This window comes from Ixodes scapularis, unplaced genomic scaffold (genome assembly GCF_016920785.2).
Source record: "Ixodes scapularis isolate PalLabHiFi unplaced genomic scaffold, ASM1692078v2 PGA_scaffold11__112_contigs__length_91849675, whole genome shotgun sequence".
Classification (NCBI taxonomy): Eukaryota; Metazoa; Arthropoda; class Arachnida; order Ixodida; family Ixodidae; genus Ixodes; species Ixodes scapularis.
The window spans coordinates 61,745,251-61,770,490 of record NW_024609837.1 but is presented as its reverse complement, the minus strand read 5'-3'; the positions used below and the strand labels follow the sequence as shown (position 1 = coordinate 61,770,490).

General features: G+C 43.5%; 1 protein-coding gene across 1 annotated transcript in view; it reads right to left on the bottom strand.

Annotated features, from left to right (window-relative positions):
- Positions 1-8,457, bottom strand: part of LOC120846793 (5'-nucleotidase-like) — a 62,409-nt gene extending 53,952 nt beyond the window's left edge. Inside the window, exons 1-2 of the mRNA XM_040218670.1 lie at positions 8,218-8,457; positions 3,695-3,832 (exon numbers count right to left, since the gene is read on the bottom strand). Of these exons, the coding sequence (XP_040074604.1) occupies positions 3,695-3,832; positions 8,218-8,457 (378 nt within the window). The remainder of the gene's footprint in view (positions 1-3,694; positions 3,833-8,217) is intronic.
- Between the last annotated feature and the right edge of the window lie 16,783 nt (positions 8,458-25,240).

The following is a 25,240-nucleotide window of genomic DNA, read 5'->3' as shown; positions in this document are numbered from 1 at the left end:
GACTAAATATATCCTAACTATTGTATCACACAGATACCTTAGTTATTTTTTAAATATTAGCTATATATTAGTAGAATAATATCTGCAAATTATATCATAATGATTAAATTATTTCATGAGATACAGACCTCCAAAGTTTGCCATTTCTCGTTCGAGCAGGCATGTTTGTCAATTTTTAGAAAAATAAATAAATTTTAAATAAATATGATTACTTTGTATTACAAGCAAGCTATACCCATAGTTTGCGCCTAAAACGTATTAGAGTTCTCCTGATGTTATCGCTTTAGTTATTCACTCTCAAACGTGCCCCCTCCATCAGTGCGCGTTAATGCAACTGTCCACCACCTCATGCATTACGATTTTTCCTGTCCCCAAGTATTTTTTCTAGTCAAAACTAAGTTTGGATTCGTTCATACCAGACACTAGACAATAACATATAAAAACATCAGTTGATTTGAAAATGTCGACTAGCCATCCTTTGGTCGATCTTATCTGAAATCACCCAACTGTCAAAGCCTGACGATAGCAAGAGCAGAAGCGGCCGTAGCTTTGCAGTACCGCGCCCGCTTCACACTAGGGGGTACATTTCAGTGCACAGCTGTTTTAGGTAAAATCCTGGTGGAGAGTCGAGACTGTGTCTTTTAGTGCTCACTTGAAGCATTTGACAACACCAGCCCGGCACTTCTTGCTCTCACAATCTTTCACGCCCTCCCCCCCCCCCCCCCCCAAACTACAACTCCCTACGACCTCGCCTTTTGTTAAGACTCCCCACCTGATTGTGCTCCTCCATGTGGTTATGAATGAGCGTGACGACCGCTTTAAACAATCAGAAGGTTGGAGGGAAACGCATGACTTCTCTCCGTAGGACGCGTAGGGAAAAACGCTTGGACGAACATTTGTCATGGGACTCGCTCTGACGCGCTGATATGATCACTGGGGCCCCAGTCTTCGCCGCCTGCCAAGTTATGGAGATAGCAAAGGGGCCACGTAGGTTCGGTTTCCGAAATGGACAACTCAGTGTTCTGTAGCTTTTTTTGCGGTCGCGGTCGCCGTTTTTCGTCGTAAACAGCCGAAATACGTTCGTGCCAACTTTTCGGTAATGGCCGCTTTCTTCGTTGCAGTCCATTGAAGCGTGCTGTGTTTGTTAGACTTGGTTCCATAAAAAGACTGCTCTTCGGCGACAGCTAGACTTTCGCTAAATATGGGAGACCTCCTTCTTTCTCGATCTTTTGTTTGTGTTGCTCTGCGCTGCCTGAGCCAGATTATCCATCCATTAGAAATTACATGGTATTATATTGCTCTTTTATTAGTAAGTACACTTCAAGCATGCTTCTGATAGTAGTCCTGCTTTATCTTAATCCCCTTAGTTAATCTTGTTTGATTTACGAATTTCGCTAGGCATGAAAGCCTTGTCGATTATTTTTAATAATTTTCTTTTCGTTTTGCAGAGAAGTTCGACTTTTGAAAATGTGTCGAGAATAAGCTGTATGGAATTATAGTGGTTTAATCAACTTCTGGGAGCGATCAAAGACAATTTTGTTTGTTCATGTGTTATTCGCACGATACTGCGCCAATACTAGGCCGGTGGCGGAACGACGGCGCGAAAATACTGGCACGACACTGCCATGTATGGCCGTATTGCATGGAAACGGAGATGATGACATCTGACCGTCGTGTTTCAAATGATTATTTAATTTAATTTCATTCTCGAGCGCGTGGAAGGGCAGTTTTGTAGCACACCAGAAAAATGCCAAACTTCGGTAAGCCTCTCGGCTTTCTTAGTCACTTTTGGCACATTTTCGGCACTCCAGTAGCTAGACAGAGAAAAGCCAAATTTCGGCACGCCCCGAATTCCTAAATTAATATTTACTTTGGCAGTTATGACTGAATTATGACACTTACTTAGGCACTCCTGTGGCAGGCCAGAGGAAAGTGAAATGTTGGCATGTACGAAATCTCAAAATTAGGGCTTACTTTCACAGTTATGGCTCACTTATGGCACTTACTTTGGCACTCCCGTGGCGGACCCGAGAAAAGCCAAACTTTGGCATGCCCTGGTATTGCCCAACTAGGGCTACACTTCAGAAATATACTTTGGCACTGATAAGCGCCATAGAACAAAGCATATCTGGGACCAAGTTAGGCCCTCAGATTTGCCACACGTTTGCCCCAGTTGGGTGTTTCTCTGGCGTGCTACCTGATGTAGGGTTCGGATCGTCGGCATGTCTGATAATTACCCGCAATATGTTAAATAACTTTCTAGACATTGAAAATAAATATGATTTCATTTAAAATTATGCTTAGCATCATTGAAAAAAACAAAATCTTAATAGGTGAAATATAAACAATGTGGAACACGTGAGAAACGCGGTGGTTTCAAAAGTTAGCAGTTGTGAAACAAGCACAAGCATTGCAACTGCTGCACCGGTGACAACGTAAGAGAACCGCCATGCTTCTCCACGAGCTTTATCAAAATCTTTCTGAAAATATTTGACTCAGTGCTTTTTAATGACGTCCAGCAAGTTTCTATCCTCTTGGTTGGTACGTTACGTTTAGTTTCATTTACACACTTAACTAACAAAGTTGCTTTACTTATTCCTATGGTGACGATTAGCCCCCGATATCATGCGTCATTTTCTGTATAACTCACCTTAACAGATAGCATTTGTATAGCTTTGACGGCTTTGTAAAAACAAGCTACAAAACTTACACATTCCTATTGTGCGATTGTATTTTTATAACCTCATCAAAAAATAAAATGCATAAAGCAGATGCGATTTTCGAGTGTTGTCTTACTGATTTCATACATTCCTTAATGTTTAGATAATGCATAGCTATATCACCACACTTTATTATGAGACCAAACGTGGGACATATTCTAAAATATTGTATTTATTATTCTAAATGCAAACATAGTTCTGCATAACAAAGATAAAGCACGAATAAATGTATTGCTAAAGTGTGAAGACGTTAATACCCAACATTGTAATCGTTTTACGCTCATATATAAATAAACGTTCAAAAATATGAATGAATAGGCGAGCACTGCATCGTCTAATGTTTAAAAAAGTTGAGAAATGCATTAATGTCAAAGGAGAGAAAAGATAATATCTAGCTGCTTTTTTCGACTGATATCGTTCATATAATATGCGTCAAGAAGGGGATAGAAAACCGATAGGCCGGAGTACGAAACCAAAGAATACGTACAAAAATATTCATTATGGTCCAAAGAAATACTTATTGTACTGTCTTAATTTCTATTTAAGGTCCAAAGTTTGCGTGATACTTAAGCATCGATTGTGGAGTAAACGCACAAATAGGCATGCTGCGGGCAATTAAGACAATTAATCTAGTAATGCCATCATAATTGCTGTGATATATTCCTCTCAACTCTTAACAATTCATGCCTGAGTCAAGACAGACTCACTACATACAGTATTGCGTTGCGCTGCACGAGGTAATATCATGCTTGCGGCTTTTAATCTCTTAATTGAGAAAAACAAACAAATTTAATTTTTAATATATATATATATATATATTACTGTAAGCGAACGCAAAAAACGGCTGACACACAATCTTTTGCAAGGCTAATTTGAGATGTGCAAGAATTAAAATGTATATTTTTTTTATTTCTTAACGCGATCCTTTTTGGCTCTTGAATGAAAATATACTTGCTACACTCATCTTTACTTACCACGTAACTGTAGTTCATGGCCGCCATTATTGTAGAAACCATTTCGTTCTTCAGAATTGTATAGTAGGCAGTGCCCTGGTAGAAATCTCCTGAGTTCATGAACAAGGCACCGGGGTGTTTCTCCTTGAGTTGTTTTACCTGTAGACAGATTAACAAAATGCTCCAGATTAACCCAGCTTCAGTGATAAACTATGGCGATGAGAAGACTTTTTTTTTATTTGTTGTATACCGGGTTTTTCAGCGAAGATTGTCAAAACTCGTTCAAAATAATCCGTTAAGTAAGACAAACACACTTTACGTGAAACAATGCCATCAACGGCGATTGGTTTGATAGAATAAACAAATGTTTAAAAAATAAAAAAAAATTCAAAAACGATGGTTTCAAAATTAAATTTTTTTATTTGCTTCATTTTAATCACAATTTTTTCAATAAACTTCTCAAGCTGTGCACTCCGGCCCAGTGGCCTGCTAGAGAGTATTACGTAAGAATAGAACTGTCAAAATGAACGCCCCCTTGAGATCATGCACGAGAGAGAAGCAGCGCTCAGTAATCCAATTTGCGGGTACAGAGAGCGAAAAACCTACGGATATCCATCGCAAAATATAGAAGCACTGTAGTTACGCCCTTACGCCACTTCGACAGGTGCGCGACTAGCGCAAGAAACTCCCAACCTACTGGCACGTCTCGCTCCGGCAGGGCTAACACTTCGATGACGGCTCATTCAGTACCATACGTTCGATTACTTTTGCATGACAAGTGGCTTGTCACCATCAATAAAATTACAAAAAAAATCAAACATCAGAAGTGATAGGTGCATGTCATCATTCTCGATATTCTGCAGTGCCATGAAGTATCCGCCAGGTGCGTGCCAAGCAACATTACGCCAAAGATTAGGGAGCGCCATGTGGATGAGTGCGAGACGCTGCTCCAACGCTATGAAGCTGAGGGAGATCTGTTTTCACGCATTGTTACAGGGGACGACTCTTGAATCAGCTATGCACCGCCAGATATAAAGCCCGCATGAAAAGAGCGGCTGCATACTTCGTCACCAAGATTTCAATAAAGTTCCGAATGGTTCCGTCGTACGGCAAGTTTATGTTCACCGCCTTCTGCGATCATAAGTACTAATGGTCATACATTTGATTTGAAAGGTGTTCAACGTCAGCAGAACATTGCATTGTGGACTGCACGAGAACCGCTTCAACTTCGTGGTGGACTCACAACTTAAGTTGTGAGTACGCCACTTCTTTGTCTATTTCTTTGTCCCATTTTTCTTCGGCACTTCCGTCCAACGATGTATGAACTAGCCCATCTTTCAATCTGAATACATTTTATTCCTTCTGCAACGGGTTCTTTTGCGTGTACTAAGAATAATCCATATCAGGGGACTCGGATGTCACTCTTACTGCGACCTCAGATTGCCGGGATCGGCACCACTCCCATGGCATCCGTCGGGGAAACTATCATCCGAATGTCTTTAGAGGCTTCTTGCCTTACCCGGACATGCAAAACGGATTTGGAAATTTTTAGATCGAAAGTGTAGAAGCAAGTGGAAAGGAACCGAGACTGTATCAGTATTTGGGATCCCAAACAAGTCTTTTTGCAAGAGAAGCTGGGAAGGCGTACAAGGAAGATCTGCGACTGGCTTGCCAAACCCTGGAGTTCATGTGGGCACAACTAAGAGTTTCTTTGCCAAAGAAGAAAAAGCAAGTGTACCGTCTCCCAATAAGGTTCTCGTCTTGGGAAGAGTGCAGGCCCCCAGGAAAATTACCGATGTCCTCGAACTTGGACCGAAGTTCAGCCTCCTGCCCACTTCAATACCCATCGCGAAGCTCTGCCTGGCGAGAACCCTCGCGGTCAAAACAACATCAACTCAAGCTCCTCACGGCTGATAAGAGGAAGGGATTCGTAGTCCTTCCAGAGGGGCTCCTTTGTGAAAGGTCCCACACTGCCATCATCAAAAACTCCAAACAAATGCACAAGATCTCTCTCAGCGAAGTCAAGGCGTCGGCCAAGGCCGAATGTGATAGCCTGCAGCTCAGCCAGCTTGTGAAGATACAAGCTGCCAAAAAACTCACCATAGGTGTGTTTTGTTGTGCCAAGACCCACAAAGAAAACTGCCCGTTTAGGACAACAGTAACAGAAAGATACGTGGTAGAAAAAAGGGAGGAGTTCCTAAGGGGGGATTTCCTAAGTAGGAAGTTTTCGGGTCTTGATTTGCACGACCCATTTTTCGAGGAATTCAGAGGCATTCATTGATCGTCTGGTGACGAGCAACAGGACTTCGGCAGAGGCTTTTTTTATGGACGTGGAGGACCTTTTTTCATTCCACTCAGCATGATAAGCTTTACCCAGCGGTGAGAAAGTTCATTGAATAAAATGATAATATCAGCTTAGAAATTCAAGCGCTGTAGGTGAGGAATTCTTCATCGAGCTGCTTGAGTGCTATCTCAAATCTACCTTCGTGTATTCTAGGGATAGTTTTTACGCTCAAAGGTGAGGGATTTGTATCGGCTAATCTAAGGCGCCTGTAAACTACGATATTTTTTTAGCTCAGTATTATAAGGCAATAAGCAATGGACATTGTACGGATGGGGAACTTCACAATTTGTTGTTATGTAGAAGATAACTTGGTGCTCGATGCGAAGTCTGTTAAAGTTGACATAGTAATAAACAAAGATGTACAAACTGTACCCCCTCTAATTCACATGGCGTTCACTCATAAAACCATGACAACGGCAAGGCTGCAGCTTTTAAATTTAAGCCTTTACCTCAGAAGTGACAATGTGGGCTGGAATTTTCAACCGCGAACAAAGAAAGGGGTCCAGCTGTTCACTTCTGCTCATTCTAAACTTGTAAAAAGGGGCAGAGTATCGTGCCTAATGAGTGCCTCGCTGGCAGAGTCTTGCCACCATGTCGCGGAAGAGAGCTTTTGGGGGCAGGTGAACTGTCTTAAGCGAGGAGGATACGCCGATCAGTTTTTTTAGGCGAGGTAGCGGATACCCTTGTTTCTAAGCTGAAAAAAGAGAGGACACAATGGCTCTAGCTAGGAAAAAACGAGACCGGCGATAATCCCGTACATTCATAATCTCGAATGACGAAAGTAATCCCTGCAGAAGGGGAACAAGGGGGACAAAGGACAAACATAAATCTCCAAACACAGCTAGGTGACTGGTGAGCGACCGAAAAAATCCGCCTGGTCCGGGTATCGAACCCGGGACCTCTCCATTACAAGTGGAGCGCTCTACCAACTGAGCTAACCAGGGGTCAGACGTCAGTAGAGCAAACGGGTTTTATCCGCTGCCACCAGTCGAACACCAACAAGGGTGGAGCTTGCAATTTTAAGGTTATAATTATAATGCAATTAAATGCAAAGGTGCAAGCAAGCTGGACAAGAATGACTTTCGTCATTCTTGTCCCGCTCGCTTGTACCTTTGCATTTAATTGCATTATAATTCATAATCTGTTCCACAATTGAAAAAAAGATATGGCATCATACTTTGAGGTGCTGCTATTCCTTTCTGCAACAAATAATCGGTTTAGTATATGTTCAAATATAAATAAACAATATGTGCCAAGCTGTGCCACAAGGAGGACACAAGCGGTTCGTAGACTTTGCCGTATCTGTGGTGTACGACATTCCCATGAGCTGTGGAAAATCATATGTCGGGCACACGGGTATATGTATTAAAGAGAGGGCAAGAGAACAGGCATGGTCATTAAGACAGCCCCCATCGGGCACTATGGCAGTGCACTGCGATAGGTGCCTATTCAACCCTGAACTAAGAAGAACAATTCTCGCCAGTTACGAAGACAAAACCGCCCGATAAGTTTCTAAGGCATTGTGCATTAGGCAGCAAGGATAGGGCACGTGTGTTAGTTCCCTGTCAACACACCGGAGAGATAAAGAGCGTCTCTTTCTATGCGAGCAGCGAAATAGGCAATATTAAATGTATGTGTGTGTGTGTGTTTTTTTAAAATAAACCTTTAGTTGGGAGTATGCCACATCTTTGTCTTCGTATTCGTCCCTGTTTCTTTGGCGCTTTCGTCCTACAACTTCAAGTTTGCTATGAGGTCAAAACGCAGTGGTTCGTTGACCTCTGGTGTGTTGCCGCAGAACCACAATGCGCGATCTCATACGGCACCCGCCATGATTGAAAAACGTCGTCTGTACGTTTTGTGGGTGTTCGGATCCGCCATTTTCAAAGGACCTAGCACCGAGTGACTTTCGTTTGTTGAGGCTCCTCAAAGCATTTATCGGCGGTATGTTGTTTTGCACAGAGGAGGAGCAAAAACCGGCGTGCATCGTGTCTTCGGTGTCACGAGTAAAGATTTCATATTCAATAAAATTTCAGAACAAACTAAGTACCATTACATGATACTTTATCAAAATGCAATAAAAAGACGGGACACGTTTCTAGAAAGAACTAACTACGTCGTTACTTCGTTAAAGAACAAAAATACTAGATCAGAGTAACCCGCTCCTGAAAAAAGTGACGCACATGGCTGGATAGAGCCATACCTTTGCCACAATCCTTGCGACTCCACCAACACATTTTGATTCATTCTTTTGCTTCTCCGAGCATTGTCCCCCATGCTTGTTGGTCTCTTCAATGTGCGAGTGAACGTCGTTTGTGTGCAGAATCGTAAGTTCAAATGGCTCGTTGTCCGAGCCTAACGTCACGCTCACATTCCACGCCAGGAGAATTGCGAACAACCGCCATTTCTTTAGAACGGCAAGCTTCTCAGCAGCCTCCTGCATAGAGAAAACAAGGGAAAGAGTTTGTGATATCCTAGAAAGCAACTCTTAAAAAAATGATCTATTTCGCAGTATATTGGAGGAGGTGGTTATATCAAGAAGCCGGGCACTTGCAATTACATATGATCAGTAAGCATAACTCCAGTATCTGCATCCTCTTGCTCAATTATATGAGGAAGCGAACGGACAAAGGACACGTTTGCATTAATTTATTTACGGTGCCTTCAAAACATCTCCGACTGGTCTTTTTAGCGTCCTATTCCGACCTTGCATCTAAAAGTAGTCCCGAAGTGGCAATAAATGACGCCACGGAAGCCGGAACGGCTTACTGTCGGATGTTGCAATTATTAATGCCCAAAGACTGAAACACCCTAAAACATTATTTCCCAAAAACCGAAAGACCCTAAGAATATATTTTTAATAAATCTTTTGGAAAAAAAACTAATTGGAGTATGGTACAATTCAGCACATTTATTGGCTTACCACGACCTTCAAAAATTACTTTGAAAGCGACAGCATGTTACAACTTTAATCATAAAAGAACGTACACCTTGACAAAAGAACGATACCTCTTTGGGTACATGCAACACTGCCTCTAAAGCAGTAGGTTAGTCTTAGCTGGTTTTGCTAGACAGTTAAATGACATTTAACTAGCTCAAAGTTTTCTTCAGGTTGAGGTTCCAGTGCACGTTCACAAATCTGCGCACACGTTCACACGTGAGCTGGTACGCTCAGTTTATTATGTACGTCTTCAAATCGAGACTAGCTCCATTCACAAGTGGCAGACGACGGGGGAATGTGCAAAAGCTGACACGCCAGTGATGCGAATGGTTGATTAGTACAGGGTCATTGCCACCAGGTGAACGGTTACACATGCATACTCTCAGAGTGCTTCATTCGACCAAAAATTAGAGATGTCCTATATTCTGCGCCATTTGAGAGCAATTTTCCTAAGTTAAGCGAAAGGTTTTCCGCTTGCTGGGAGATCAAGTCAAATCTCTCCGCAATATCAGCTTAATCCAAATGCTTATATTTGTATTTTGGGCATATCAAGTTTGTATTCACATAGATGGATCGCAAAAAAAAACTTCGCTCCTGCTGATAATATCTGTTACTCGAACCTCTTCTTCGCGTGTCAAAGTGCTTGCCGACAACCTCCTGATCACTTTTATTTTTGTGGAATGCAGAATTTCAGGGACGTCCAACGGCGAGGCTTGGTCAGAGTCCGTGCCATTTATTTGCATATTTATTTATTTGATCACTACTAAAGAACCCGCAGAAGGAATACATAGATGGGGGTATCATATAAAGCATGTAAACAATATAACGAATATAATCAGTGTACAACAAAAATAACATAAACATTTCAATTATGTAATGATCCATATGGCAAAGTAAATGGGCGTCACAGGCTCCAAACAGCTTCGCAAAGCTTTCCAGAATTTATCTTCAAAAACAGCTTGCAAAACTGATTCGTGCACCATCCCATTATCCAGGATAACGGTCTCCGGCAGTCTTCTATTCCAGAGCAAGCTAGGAAGCAAGAGGGAAACGCCACTCCATCTTGTTGTGCTGAATAACTTAAAAGTCATGAAAGACCGAAACAAGACAAGACTTCTTCCTATTACTTGAGGCCCTCAGATCTCTAGACGCTGTTTTAGCGTTGGGGCTTATAAGTTAAAGAAAAAAAACAGAGAACGCGAGTGTCGGTGTTGGCGCCGCGGCTTCTCAACTCCTAGCTGAGGGAGCTCCCCTGGACTGTAGACTGGAGAGCGAGCTGCAGCCGAAGAGGCAGTGGCGTACCAACTTGTCTTTGAGGGGGGGGGGGGGCTAACCAGACCCCACGCCCTCCCCCCCCCCCCCAAGGTTGGGGGGAGGTGCCCGTGGTAACTCTTGGACGCCGACGGACAGTGCTTGCCTTGCCCAGTGCGGCTGTTTCAGGGGGGGGAGGGGCAAAACACATGCCTCGCCCCCCATTCTGAGAACTGGAGGGGGGGGGGGGGGGCAAGCGCCCCCCTTGCCCCCCCCTGCCGTTTGGTACGCCCATGCGAAGAGGCATTTGCCTCATTAACCCCCGCTTCTGTGACACCGTCAGAATCACGGCCGGCGACGCCATCACACTTGTATGACGACATCAGGTGAAAATCGATGGAGCACTTCTTTGGGCGCGGTAAACACACGAGTCGAAGACACCTTCCAAGCACAGTAGTTGTGAATGGCGGCTTCTGAAATATTGTTCGTGAGACCTCAATTCTGTGTATCAATTATGAAAACGGACGAGAAAAATATTGATCACTAATTTCTACCACACCACCCTATTTTCGGTGCCCACGAGATTTGCACTGTACAGTTAAAATTGTCAGCGGGCAATGACTTCCTTGGGCCTTTTCTGAGTGCTAAAAACTGCCTCCCCCATGAACTTCGATTTTCAAATAATTTTAGTCAAACCCTAAAACACTACACTTTGCTTTCTTAAATCACTTTTACCCTCATTACCATCATTCTTGTTTCGTAAAATTAGCATGTTATATAATCATATTTTGTACATTAATTTTTTGTAGTATCTCCGCATTCTTTCTTTTCTACCTAAGTTGCTTTGGCATAAATCAATGCAAAGCGAAATTCTTGCATGGCGTAATGCCACAGCGCATACTTAATTTTGAGGTCTCAACAGATGTTCTGCATCATCATTCACTGAGCTGGTTTCGTAGATCGCAGAGAATGGCTCTTCTTGTGTTGTGTGGGTAAGTAGGCACGCAGGCATTTCTTAGAGAGTAGATTTCATTTTTGTTGTAAATACTGGGCGCAGTGTCCGCAGATTTCTATACGTTATATAGGGTATATTTTCCTAATAATTTATAGATAAGTTTAAGTACTGAACTACGAATACGGTCCTGAATGTGATGCATACTAAAACTTTTTTTTCTGCAAAGCAGCTTGATGCGAATATTTCCCAAGATATTTGCCAATCTACATTCCTAGATATCTGAAGTTATCTACTAATTTTAATGTCGTTCTTAAAGAGACAATGACAGGGTGTTTATGCTCGCCGAAGGCATCACCTATAAGAGCCCAACTACACAGAACATAATTTGCGACTCAAATCCCGCTTTTGTTTCGCCCGAAAACAGCCGGTCCAGAATTGGTCGGTTTCAGTCGCTCTCACTCTTTTTTTCATGGCCACGTAGCGTTCAAACTATGTCTACCAAATATACGCAAAGTCCTGGGTCATCTAAACCAAGCATTCAATTTTAAAAATGGAAAATATTACGATCCCCACTAGTGTGGCCTCCAAAAACTGCAAATATGTTGATTGAAAAAAGAAAAATGTTGCACAGTTCAGAGGATGCTTGTGTCCACGTCACTCTCAATATGGCCACGTACCGCGGTCTGGACGACACGATGACGGCGTAAAACGGAGCAACATTGCGACGAACGAGGGGCCTCTACCTCTCGGAACTGTCGTTTTTGGTACAGACCAGTGGATCTTCAAGTCCAGAACATCCAGCGGAACAAGCGCTCATTAAACGGTGCGCGCGATTTGTCGCCTGCGGCACTCGGCGGAGAAGAGGAGAAAAAAGGCGCGGTTTCGTGTAGCCACGTTACTTCCAGCCTTGAGCTTCCGTGCTCATGTTTCGTCTTCACGCAGTTGTTCTTTTTTTTTTTTTATTAAAGATATACGTGATTACAGTAGAATATTGTTTGGGTTGTGCGCTGCCAGCGCATTAAATCGACAATCAAAACAAAAATATTTTTTTTCGGGGGTGTCAGTGTCTTTGTAAGCAATTGTAGCAATCTCTTTTGTGCGTTTTGAGGTAGTTCGACAGGTAATATTTTTCTTAGAAATTTAAATTATTCTTTTGGGGTTTCTGGGACGTCTACACTTATTTCAACATTTCAGTACCAATTTAAAAGTTTGCAAGTATCTTGGTGTACTGCGGCTATGACCACTTGATAATTGCTCTATACATATACAATTACTGTATCATCTGCAACTTGTTTACTTTATAGTTTTAATTGGATAACTTTAACTACATTTAAAATAAAGTGTAGTAGACCAAGTACTGTATATTATTATAATCCTGGTTTAAATTCAATTAGCTTGCTCTATTTACAGCTCAATCTTATCACTTGAATTTTGCCTGTTAGGTAATTTTGAAACAGGTCCTATCCCTCCCCAAGAATTCCAATTAAGTCATATCCCTTCCGACGAAAACCGCTACACCACCCTGGTAGCTTCGCCAGGGGAACGCTTAACTTGGCGCAGGCTTGACGGTCCTAGGGACTTAAATTGGGCCTAATAAAGTTTAGGTATAAAGCACTAGTTATTGCCGAAATAGTTTTTCTTGGCGTTTCAGTGCGTTTTCTCTGGCTCGCCATATAATTGCCACAGTGCCAGATTCAAGCCAAATTTTTCACGTACAAACCAAAAATCAACAGCGAAGTATAAATTAGGAAAGTCTTAGACAGTTTATGCACAAAGTTTTCCTCATGAAAACCTAACAACCAGAAGGAAAGCCTGACTAGAGCACTTGCTACGCAATTTAGGCCGAATGGTGCCAGCTGACAGCCAATCTACCAGCATCATTTCCCTAATTAACCCAACAATTGTTTGGTAAATTAGAGACACGATACTGAGATTCCTCGCGGCAACCTGGACAAGCTGTCCGAGTGAGAAGTCAGGCCTGGGCACGAAAGGCTGAGCTGATTGGAACTGCCACTCCCAGAGCTTACAAAGTGACAAAAAAGAAAGGAAGAATACTACGGCGGAATTGCCAGTATCTTCTAGCGACATTAAAGGCCTTCAACGAAGAGTCACCTGCCGAAAGCGAAGTCTATGTCTACATAAATGGCGGGAGAAGTGACGTCAGTGACGACCGGAACGCCGAAATGTCTCCAGGCACTGCCAGCGCGACGCCTCAGGCGCCAAGAAGATCCACTCGAGCGAAGGCGGTTCACCGGCGTCTGGGCCACGGAACTAACTTTGAACAAAATATTTAGCAATGTACTTGAGCGTCATCTGTGGCTTATATGTTAATAATATATGTTAATTAAATTTCCGTTGATCTAAAGAAAGCGGAAAATATTGTGCTGAATCATGATGGTCATAGCTGCCGTGTTGTTATCTATACATACCGCTTCCAATTGTTTCTTCACAACTTCAGCGGCCTTGCAGGTTTCCTCTGCTCTTTGTAGAGTCAAGCGTTTCACTGTCAGCAATTTTTCCCTTAATATTCTTTTGTGGGTTTCGTATACGACTTGGTCAAGAATCATCGAGCCGGTGAGTTTCGACAAGTTGCAGTACCTGGCTTTTCGTCTTGGGTCGCGGATGAACTGTTCAACCGGCTCAGCATCCGCATGCGCCCGAGTTCGAAAGATGTACTGTTCTTTACACCCCGCTCGGCTCCTCCACGCAGTCATCTTCGAACTTTCTGACCATAGTCTGGTAGTCCTCCTTGTCTTCATTTTCGGTAAACGTGAAGTTGTTTAAAACCTTGATGGCTTTCTCGCCGGCGATGGTCAGTAGCGTAGCGGCTTATGCAGCTTCTGTTCTTGGCTTCACGGGCTGCGTAGCTTACAGGAACAACTCGAACTATTTTTTTAATAAAAAAGAGTCCAGTTCTTCTGAACATTTCCGAACAGAAGGAAAGTGTAGGGTGGCTTTAATGGTTCCATCACTGCTTCTCCATGACATTTTCACGAGTTTTGCTCCGACTTCTGACATCATATTGCCACAGTTAACAAACACCTCGATTGTTCGCGCTTGACAGCGCGCCTCGGTCTTTTCGGCTCTGCATGGGGCTTGCACCTGGCGCTCTCTCGTGCCCCGCGCAATTTCAAAGAACTGCAAAGCAGGATCAAAGAAAAGGGCGAAGGGCCGGTCCGGTCGATCTGCTTGGAAGTGTGACGAAGGCGACGATGCCTTTCTATTTCATTGAGTGGACGCGTCATTGTCATTTGCTGCCGGCCGCACATCTTCGCAACATTTGGTGGGGGTGCGGGGTACATCATCCTTCGTTCTTCGTCATTATCACTCCGGACCTTGGTTGCAGCAGTCCTCCATCCCAGCCGACTGAGCGCCGGACCATAGCCCCGCCGCACAGCCCCCGCCCCGTGAACTGCCTGAAATGACGAAGTGACTGCGAGACAGTTTTGAAGAATATGAGCCACGATAATTTTTATGAAGAGTGCCATGAACAAGATGAGCTATGGGCAAAATCGAGAGACGAACGCGAGATTATGATCCCCTGCCTTGTCCCCGGCCCCGTTTGTGTTGGTAGTGGTAAGATGAATTCTCTAGCCCGGATCGTGACGTTGCGGGGTTGTGGCTGGCACAGAGGTCGGTAATGCTGTGGAGAGAGGCTGCAGGTTCATTAACATTTTATTCTACGCGGCCGGGAGCAATCATTCATCTATTCATGTGTCTTTTACCTTGTCGTCTATGTCTATGTGTGCGTGTGTGTTTTTTTTTTCAGTTTTCTCTCGTGTTTTCTTCATTCATCGGCCGGGTCGTCCTCTTTAAAGGAGGGGGAAGTGTGACGAAGGCGACGACACCGGGGCAGTAGCGTACCCGACCATCACGCGCCAGGCTCCGCGCGCACGACCCGGCTTCCTTAAAATCCTTTTTATCTCATTGAGTGGACGCGTCGTTGTCATTTGCTGCCGGCCGCACATCTTCGTAACAATATATTCGTCGGCAAGCGGCCGATAAGATAGTGAGACTGATGCTATTGACTCCACGAAAAAAAACTGTGAAGGGTCTATTTCCATCACAATATATACCCAAGCACAGCGGCCACACAGACTGCGTCACACAAGAAGCGGCATGTACACATAACAAGACGGCAGCTACGACCATCGTAATTCTGCACGACACAGACTTATAGTAAGATATTAGTTTTTCTCGCTTTTCGCGTATTGCCCGAACAAGTAATATTTTAAGCATTTTTGGTGCTAAATTAGCTGAGACTATATGACAGTGAAAACTGATTTTATTATCGGACTGTAGCATTCAATGTATCGAGCTTTTACCTGACTCAAACCCATTGTTTTTTTCTATTATTCGGATGGTGCACTATTTCAATCATATCGTTCGAACTCGTTCTGATAGGACATAACAGGTAAACACTGCCGAAGTAACTTGTGTGAGCGCATGAAATATTTTTGCACGACATCGCGTGTAAGTGAAAAGCAAGGCGAAGACATGCGCTCTCGAAGCAGTGAGGGAACGCATTGCTGTCGAAGCTGTCCTAACCTTGAAGACGTAGTGTAAAACGTTGTCACGAATGAAAGTGACGAGAGGACGAACAGTGAACTGAAAATAAAGGTTTAATCGGCGAACTTGTGCCAAACGAAATAAAGGACGAGCGTCGAGACAGCAGGAAAGGCGTGCGGCGATTTAGCGGCATAACAGCAAGCGAGAGCGAGACTGACTGGACAAGGCCCCGCGCAGCTCCTTATCGAGTGTGCGTGACTATCTCGAAAATTCGGCAAAGAAGCTTCGAGTGTGGCGCGCTCAGGGCTGGAAGGAACAGGCACCTTCGAGAAAAAGAAACTCGGACGAAATGATAAATGTTAAGCCCCGACTAAGAATAAACGCGAGTCTTTTAGAATTCAGTGACCGAGCGTTGCTTGTTCGTCCGTGCGCACGGCAATGTCACGCAGCTGAGCGCGAGTAGGATTCTGGCAAACGAAACCTACGGTAGCACGCGATCGTCAGTGTGCCAAGCTGGCTCTCAAATGACAAAGCATAGCCTCTCGCGTGATCTCAAGACGCCACGTGTCATGAGTATATTGAGAACTGTCCAATTAATATCGGTAAACACGCGGGGTGCATGACTGCGTTGAGCCTGTAACGCATCTGGAACCTCCCCAAGCTTCTATAATCAAACAGTAAATCATTACTCAAGCACAATGCATGAACAAAATTATCTAGTTCCCTGGATTACCACAACGAAAAAATACAATTTTCAAATGCTACGGCTTACGATAATCAAATACTCGAAACTCTCAACTTACCTTCATAATCCTCACAAAACCGATTGACGCAGAATTCATCCTGCCTTCGTGCCGACCGGCCTTCAACGGTTTCTCGCAACTTAATGTTTTTCGCTTGATAGGGACCTTTGGCTTTTCTTGCGTTGCGTTAGGAAGGCCTATACAAACATTAATGTCATTCAACGTCCGACGCCTTTATGTGAATTCTTGGTGTACGTTTGACCTATCTTTGTTGGGCCGCCGCAGCTTTTCTTAAAGGACACATGCAAATGAAAAAAAAAAAAACATTACATTTAAACAGCCGGGAAGCATAAGTAAGTCATAAAACAAATTTACCACAAACAAGAAAAAGTTTGCAGCTATATTTAAGGCGCGAAACAAATTTGTAGTTGGCACCCACGGGATTCCGCAGAAAAGTGGCGACAATTTATTACGAGACTGGCCGCTATTTATCATGCGGTGCTTGCACGCTTTCGGCTCTTTCGCACCGCGTTTAATGCTCGAATCCATCAGTTTGAGCTTGGCAGTGCTCCTTATGGGAAGAATACGTAGATTGAGGTGAATTATTTTGTTCAGCAAACAAACCGATATCTGGCGTCGACAAAAAAGCACCATTGCTGAGCTGCGGTCGCCAAGAGACCTACTATTGATTTTAACCCTCGTCAAGCCGCTTCGGCTGCCGAATGTGGACTGGAAGACCATCGTCGATGCCGTCAAGAACCGCGTGATCCTTAGGGCATCAGAACAGCATGCAAGCTGCGTCTATTCCAAGTGGCATTAATACGATTCCGAAAGAGATGGCAGCTACGTTACGGAACTTTGTGGATTGGCAAATTATTGCGGGTTCTGAGATAATCAGTTTCCAGTTAGGTTGCACTGCGACATCTCTGCTGCTCCAGGGATTTTCAGGGAACCATGAGCACTGGGCTGGCTGGTCTCCCGCGGGTTGCAGTCTGCCTAGATCACATCTTGTTTACCAGCGATACTGCAGAAGGACATGCGAAGTCCTGATGCGGGTGTACAAGGCAGAACTCCGTGCATACACCTCCAAGTGCTGGTTTTACTGTACAATTTAAAGTTGTTTTTTTGTTGTTTTTTTGTCATCAGGGTGACAGCTAGGGCATCTACACCAGCCAGGAAAAAAAAAACCATTCTCCAAACGCCCACGCTCACAAAAAAAAATATATATATAATATGTAGGTCTGGGTTTGGTAGATTTTTGTCATCGGTTTCTAAATCGACAATCGAACGCAGCGGAAGTATTTCACAGCTTGTTAGATAACGGGTCGACATGGGGCGGGCCTCGGAGACTTCGAGACAACAGTACCGCCTTACGGATCCCCAAGTAACGAGTTCGAAACGCGGCCTAGGTCATAGCAGCGTTCGCGGTGAAAGACCGAAAGGAATCTGGTTTCTGGTGTTTGAAAATGCCCAGCAGACATTTCTCATCCATTACAATAGAAAACGTTCTTTGACAAAGGCATAAATGACAATGTCGAACATCAAACAGTATGGCAGGTGTTAATTGGACGCCATACTTGAGAGCAATGTTTAGAGCTTATGCTCAGAACAAGCTCACATTGACAGCCTGCTAAGAACTGCAATATTGATGGCGCGGAGTGCCCGTTGCAAAAGAACTGCGCCGTTTGCCGACAGCACGAGCTCAGCAGCAGCGCAAGCAGATGTGGCCGTTAGCGAATAAATATTTCAAAGATTCGCTTTCTGGGCGCTGCCATCTTTGTCTGTACGGCTGTGGAACGCCTTCTGAGCGAAATATGAGAAGCCGCGCATGCGTTCACAGCCTAGTGACTCAGCCTTCTTTGCCTAGGTGATAAAGCTGGAAAGTTCAATACTTCCCATACCCCTTTGCAAAAATCGCTTTCTGGGCGCTGCCATCTTTATCTGCTGGGCTGTCTGCTGGGCATTCTGAGCATGCGCTGTTATTCTGTAATGCGGCATATCAGACGCCACGAATGCGTCCACAGCGCAGTGACTCAGCATTTTTCGCCCGGCGAACAGTGATGAAAATGTCTATAATGTCTTTCTAGTGCTTAATCAAGGGGTGGAAAATCCTGAGTCATTCAGCTATAGACCTGTGCACGGCGTCTGATATATCGCATTACAGAGCAACAGGCCATGCTCGGAATGCGTTCCACAGCCCAACAGAAGAAGATGGCAGCGCTCAGAAGGCGATTTTTGAAGAGGTCAATAGACAGCGTTTCTTAATTAAGATCAAGCTAAACACATGTTTCTTTCGGTTTTGTTTAGTGTTCATGGGACGTAATCCATAAGTATCTCGCGATCCTGGTTACCTCGATGTGATAACACTTCTCCTATTCCCACTGGTGATGCATCCCATAAAAATACTGAAAAGTGGAACCTCCTTCTTAAAAGGAGTCACCAAATATAACGAAGTCACTGTCACAATCTTCATCTGGCTAGTAATGCTGCCAGATCCCTAGCGGCAGTAGTCCGCTACTGCGATCACCATCACGAGACATTAAAATGCTTCTTCTTTAGGCCCAGAAGCGAAAGGAAGGTTCTCATGTTTCTGTCCAGCCTGCGGCCACGTCCTGCCGGCCACGTCCTGCCACCTCCTGCCTGCGGCCCAGACAGACGAAGACAACCGCAGCAATCACCGAGCAACTTTAGCCCGAGACTGCCACAGATCAGCCAGAACCACAAACAGGGGCACCATCCAAACTGCTGATCCAGTTACAGTTCTGCATAATCCCTTTGCTGAGATGCCAGTTGAAGCAGCTGCCAGTTTTTACAAACTCTTGACCAACAGTACCACTACCCTTGCCACAACCAGCAGCACACAGCAGCTGCGACGTAGCGCACGGGCCAGAAGATTAGTGCAGCGCTACTCCCCTAAGTTTTTTTTTTTTTGTTTTTTTTTAGGCTTGAAATGTTTTGGGGGGAGAGAGTTGTCACAACCTTTATCTTGCTAGTAGCACTGTCAAACTCCCTAGCGGTAGTTGTCCCCTACCGCAATCACCATCACGAGACATTAAAAAACTTCTTCCACCGACCCAGAATTGAAAGGAACGTTGCCATGTTTCTGTTCAACCAGCGACGTCCTGCTGGCTTTACGGTCTATTTACGCTTGTAACAGTCACCAAGTGCTTAAGGCCATCAAACACCTTCTACTTTTCTTGGAGCCCCCTCCTATCTTGACCAAAAGTGAATTCAGATCTAGGGGTTTTAAGTGCTAAACGAGCATCTGGCACACCCCAATGGAGGACAGAGGACTAATTTCGTGCACTAGGGGATTGTTTTACGCGGACCCGAAATCTCGGTTACGCAGCGCTTTTTTACTTCTGAAACTACCGTTTATTGCCTTCTAAGCAATTGAAACAATCGCTCCCTAATGCTGCATTTTATTGATCGTGGGACTTTAAAAAAAAAGGTGGCTGACAATATTAATCATTTCTCGCCGCTCCAGCATCGTTTAGGCAAAGACTTTTCTCATCGTTTAGCGGATTTTATTATAAAACTGGAACGTTTCCACTGACGACGAATAACGCAGCGACGTGATATTTTCTAATTGCGGACCTGCGCAAGAATCGTCATTGATGTTGGATCAAATCTCGCAGAGCTGCGCTCACTGCGTATATCAACGTAAGCGGATACATGCTGCGCAATTGTTTCTTTCCCTGGCGAACACTGGTTGTGCCTTGTTGGACTATCTTCGCAGTCGAGTGTAGGCCGGGGTAGGTCAACGAGAAAATGGCAATATGAAACATTGATCTTGTTTATTTATGGTAAGATCCCAGTGACCTGATCTTCAACGTTTTTCTTTTTTTTTATCTTATAAATAATGTTTTTTTTTTTCAACAATGGGCAATTGTTTAAAATGCTAGGTACTACATGTAGCAACGTAATGACGAAGAAGTTAAACAATCATTCGCTAGAATTTGCACGGAGTCCAAGCTTACCAATGCCATTCTCTGACTTCCATAATATGGCTGTACTTGGTACGGTGACCACTAAAAAAGATTAGGACGAGTTATCGACGGCCAGAACCGTGAGATTGCTGTCCGCGGGCCTGCGTTATCGCGAATAGGCCAGGAGTGAGGGAGGTTCGGCTGTATAACATATATAAATAATAAAGGGCAACACCGGTTGAATACGAAACCAAAATAAACGATTGGTATCGTTTAGTCACACGAAATATGATCACAGTCGAAATATTACGTGACACAAGCTAACATTTTCACCATCTTCTTTGCAGCAATCTTGATCGCCACGTTTTCGCTGTCTGTCACCGGTGGCCTACCAAGTCATTGCCACGTCATCAACTCAAGAAGCGCTATCAGTCGGCGCCCTCTACGATCTGGGCTTATAAAAGAAGGACGCGGAGCAAAGTTTAACGCAGTTCGGCAGCAGTCCGCCGGGACACAAGCTAGCACTGTTGCCATCTGCTTTCCAAATAATTGAAAAAAAAAGTTTGTAATATCTCTTTTTTTTCCTGTCTAACACAACGAGAAGTGTTTTGCGTTCATAGCGTGTGCTTTTTGCTTCTTGTATTTTGAGTCTCAAACAGAGCGTGTCCATAAAACCCCGAGTGAAAAAATGGCTAAAGAAACGTCAAAACCGTGTGAAGACATTAAGTGGGACATAAGGCAGGAACGCGGAAAATATGAAAAGCTTGAGTGAAATGGAGTTGCGCAAAGAACCAGAGGAAGTGAAAGCAGGTATGGGCTATCAAGACGTTTGAAGGTATGAGGGATCAACTGAGCACCGTAATGAAGGAAAATAGGGAGCTTAAAGCAGACAATAATGAACTTCGTTCAGAATGCAAGCACCTACATCAGGGAGCCAGAGAATGTGAAATTCGGCTTGTATATTGCGAACATTCCAGCTACAACCGGAACATCAAAATTAAAGGACTCCCCCGGCAAAATGAAAGCGTTCTAGAAAGTGTGTAAAACGTGGGAGTGGCCATTGACGTGCCCAAACTGGAAACCGATATCGAAGTTCGCCACCAATCGTCTGTTCCCAAGAACGTTGATGTTCAATGGATGCGCAAAACCGAGCGGGATGATTTCCTAGAGCATGCCAAGACACGGCACATCACTTGCGATGACGTTGGCATGAAGTCTCGGACTCTAGTTTTCGTGAACGAACACGTCTCCACTTTAAACACATTGCTAGAAATATCTGTAGCCAAGACAAATAATCCAACTGGAAGTGTGCTTGGGAGCGCAACGGTGACGTTTTGCCCGCAAGACTGAAAAAAACAAACATATCTTTTGAAGATGACATGTGTGGACGACTTTTTGCAAAATAAAGGCAAGCTAGTCTAGTATGGAACGGGATGGAGAGATGTGCTGTTCTGTCCGTCCCTGTGTCTACTCTTTCAGTTTGATTAGGCTATTTTTGTATTGCCCGTTTTATATTTTTTAAGGAAGTATGTTTGACGCCATAGAATACCACGATTCCGTGCAGCCCTCTCACCTTAGGCTAGCCTGCCAGCCACGTAGCTTTGTTCTGCACCCTAACGCTCGTTCCGCTACTAAAAGAAATGCGATAAGAAAACATATTTTCTAAACCAATTTACTTTTCTTTCGAGCTTTAAGTGGTGACCGAGACATGGTTTAAATATAATAGCACTATGACTAACCTTTTGGGTACATAAATTATTGTGTTAACCGGGAGAACAGGCGAGGGGGCGGCTTTGCCATTTACGGTAAAAATAATTGCAGATATGGCATGAATCCTGAATTTTGCGAAGTAACTGATGATTATAAAATACAAATGCTGAAAAACAACTCCGAAGTCACATCGGTAGTATACACCGTTCCATTAGGGTCATAGCAGAGAGGGTAAAAGAAAAAAATGCACTTCCCCTCTCACCCCGGATGTCGTCCGCTCCGCCGAGTGGGCTGTAGCTGGCGTCCGGCTGGCGTGCAAACTCTGTTCAAAATCGCGTCATTTTGGAACTTTCAAGCACAGATGCCTAGATTTTGGTTTGCGAGTTGTGGTGTAATATTATGCTAGATAAAAAGACTCACAGGGTTCAATTGCGCTGTTACCTGCGTGCAAATAAAAAAATATATAGTGAAAACTGCGTCAGATTGGCCGGTCTCTTTGGCGAAAAGTAAATCCGGTTGCTGTACCTTTTTTACTATAAAAAAGTTTGTACTGGTGTAGGCCTTTAGCGACCTTGAGTGGAAGTCTGAAATAATAAATAAAACGTGCTCTCGTGCCGCAATACAAGCAGTAGTTGAGGGTAGTACTGCCGGCTGACTCAACTGCTATTTAAGTCACGGAAAAAATATATGCTAGCTGATCATTTAGCAAAATAGAACAACAGATAGCTATAGGCTGATTTTGGAGTAGCCACAACTATTCTAAGAACGCGAACCGCTTCACAACGGCAGCCACGAGCGAGAGTGCGATGTTCGGTAGTGCCCGCCGATACAGCCCAAAGATGGAGAACGGCAACTTCCCGGTTTGTCGTCTGCTAGCGGAGTCGGGCGCGTGCCCTCTCTCTCATTTTACCCCGCCGAACCCGCTGAACTTCCCGGATGTGTGGAGAGGGCGCTGCCGTCGAACAAAATGGTGCCGCCCAGAGAGCGCTAAATGGAATGGTCTATAGAGGCTTCCTAAAGGGAATGTCTACCAATTTATAAATTTCTTTGAACTGTATTTGGGATATGTCCGTAGAGATAATTCGCCTCGTTTGTAATGGCGATTTTAAAATATACATCTTAGAAGACACTGCCATTACCTAAGAACTCATAAGCGCCCGCCACTCCGTCGGTTTCATGAATCTGATCAAGTCACCGACTCGCGTTACGCTGACTACTTGTTCATGTATTGATCTACTGATTACAAATACTCAAACTCTGATATCTCAGGCTGGCACTGTCACATCACATATCAGCGATCATTGCCTGTTTTTATGTTTGACTTAAGTGAAAATAAAAATAATTAATCGTTCAGACAAGCCAGTTACCGTACAGTGCATATCCGATAAGGCTTCGGAAGCCACCAAAGATTACAGTAGCCCACGCAACTGGTATTTTTTTATTTGACATTCCTGATCTAGATATTGCACACTCTAAATTTCTGCTCACACAAGGTTATACGAGGGCGCTTAAGCTTCGCCTTTAAGAGTGGAATGCGAAAGCCACGCAAGCATGCCTGCGTGGAATAGTCAGTAGTGCGTGTGGCTCTCAACCGAATTGTCGTGAAATAAAATCAAGCCTAATTTTTTTCACTTTTTTAAGGAAAATTAATTGCTTTATAAATTGAAATCATTTGAGACATGCGGCGACCTTTAATTCGACTACATGTCACGTTTTAATCACTTTCCTTCCACGCGTGACGTCACGTTTGACGTGTGCGTAATGGGTTGTTTTAAATTCTCGCGCGAGGTCATGTGGACGTGACGTCATGACCCGATTGACCAATCGGGATTTTCTGGTCCCGCCGACGCCGGCTTTTCTGCGACACGACCACCTTAACACTGTTGCGTTAAAAATACGTCGGGCAACTTTCAGAGTTTAATCGGAGAAAAACAATCAATACCCTGGCTCATGGCTCTACACATAAAAATAATAGAAATCAAAAATAAGCTCAATCATTCTTTTTTTTTTCGTATGCAATCATAAAAACAAATAACCATGTTTTTCTTTTTATAAAACAACTTGAACTTAGAACTGCTAAAAAGATATTATACGCAATTACTTTTTTTTAGATCAGACGAAAAAATCCCCACGTCATATGGAAACTGATCAACGATGTCCTGGGCCCTCATCGAAAAGACACGTCAGCCAAAAATGTAATGTTAGGTGTCATGAAATATGAAAAATGGCGCTCGCTGACAATTTCGGCAGTCATTTCACAAACAATACTGTACCGTCAAATCAATTTCTGTTTGTCGTGTTACCTCTCAAAATGTCCTTTGATAGCCTTTTTTTAGAACCCACAACAAATGAGAAGTGTTCAGGACTTTCATGAATATTAACAACACTAAAGCCTTAGACATTGATAATATACAAATAAAGCCAGTTAAATATGACTTACAATTTATCGCTGCATGAGTAACTCATATTTAATTTAAATCTTAAGCCCGGCGTATTCCCAGATAATATGAAAAGAAGAAAAGTGACTGTGATATTTTAAAGCCGGTGACAGAAATGACGCAGTTAACTTTAGACCGATATCAGATATTTCTAAAGGATTAGAAAAGTAAATTTTCAATCGCATATCCGACTTTTTTGCTGTTAAAATAATATTGTTAATGCACGATTCCGCTTTACAATGTGTATATTACCTGAAATGGCCTTATTAACGCTAAACAAACTTGCACTGCAGGATATTAAAAGTAACCCTTTTGCGATTAATCCCACAAAAAGAATAATGCGAGGTATCCCACAAAAAAACCAAAGGTGTGCTTTTCCGGGCGAAAACCGAGATAGTTAATTCTCATCATATTCTCAAGTATGACGATCAAGAAATACAACTTATGAATGAACATAAAATCTTGCTGTAATACTTTTTCTACACACTTGACTTGGGAAGCCCATATTGGTAATATTTGCAGACAACTTTCTGCCATTACGGCTGTTTTATCCCGTGGCGACGGTTACTTTTAACAACCAAAAAGCTAGGAATTTACCACGCACTATATTTGACTTATTACTTACTGTAGTTTAGCATGGGCAATCACAACTAAATCCAATATAAGAAAAGAAAATAGTTCGTCATATTGCAAACCTTGAGCACCTTTCCTCGACGCGAAGTCTTTTCCTCTACTATAATATTATCAGTG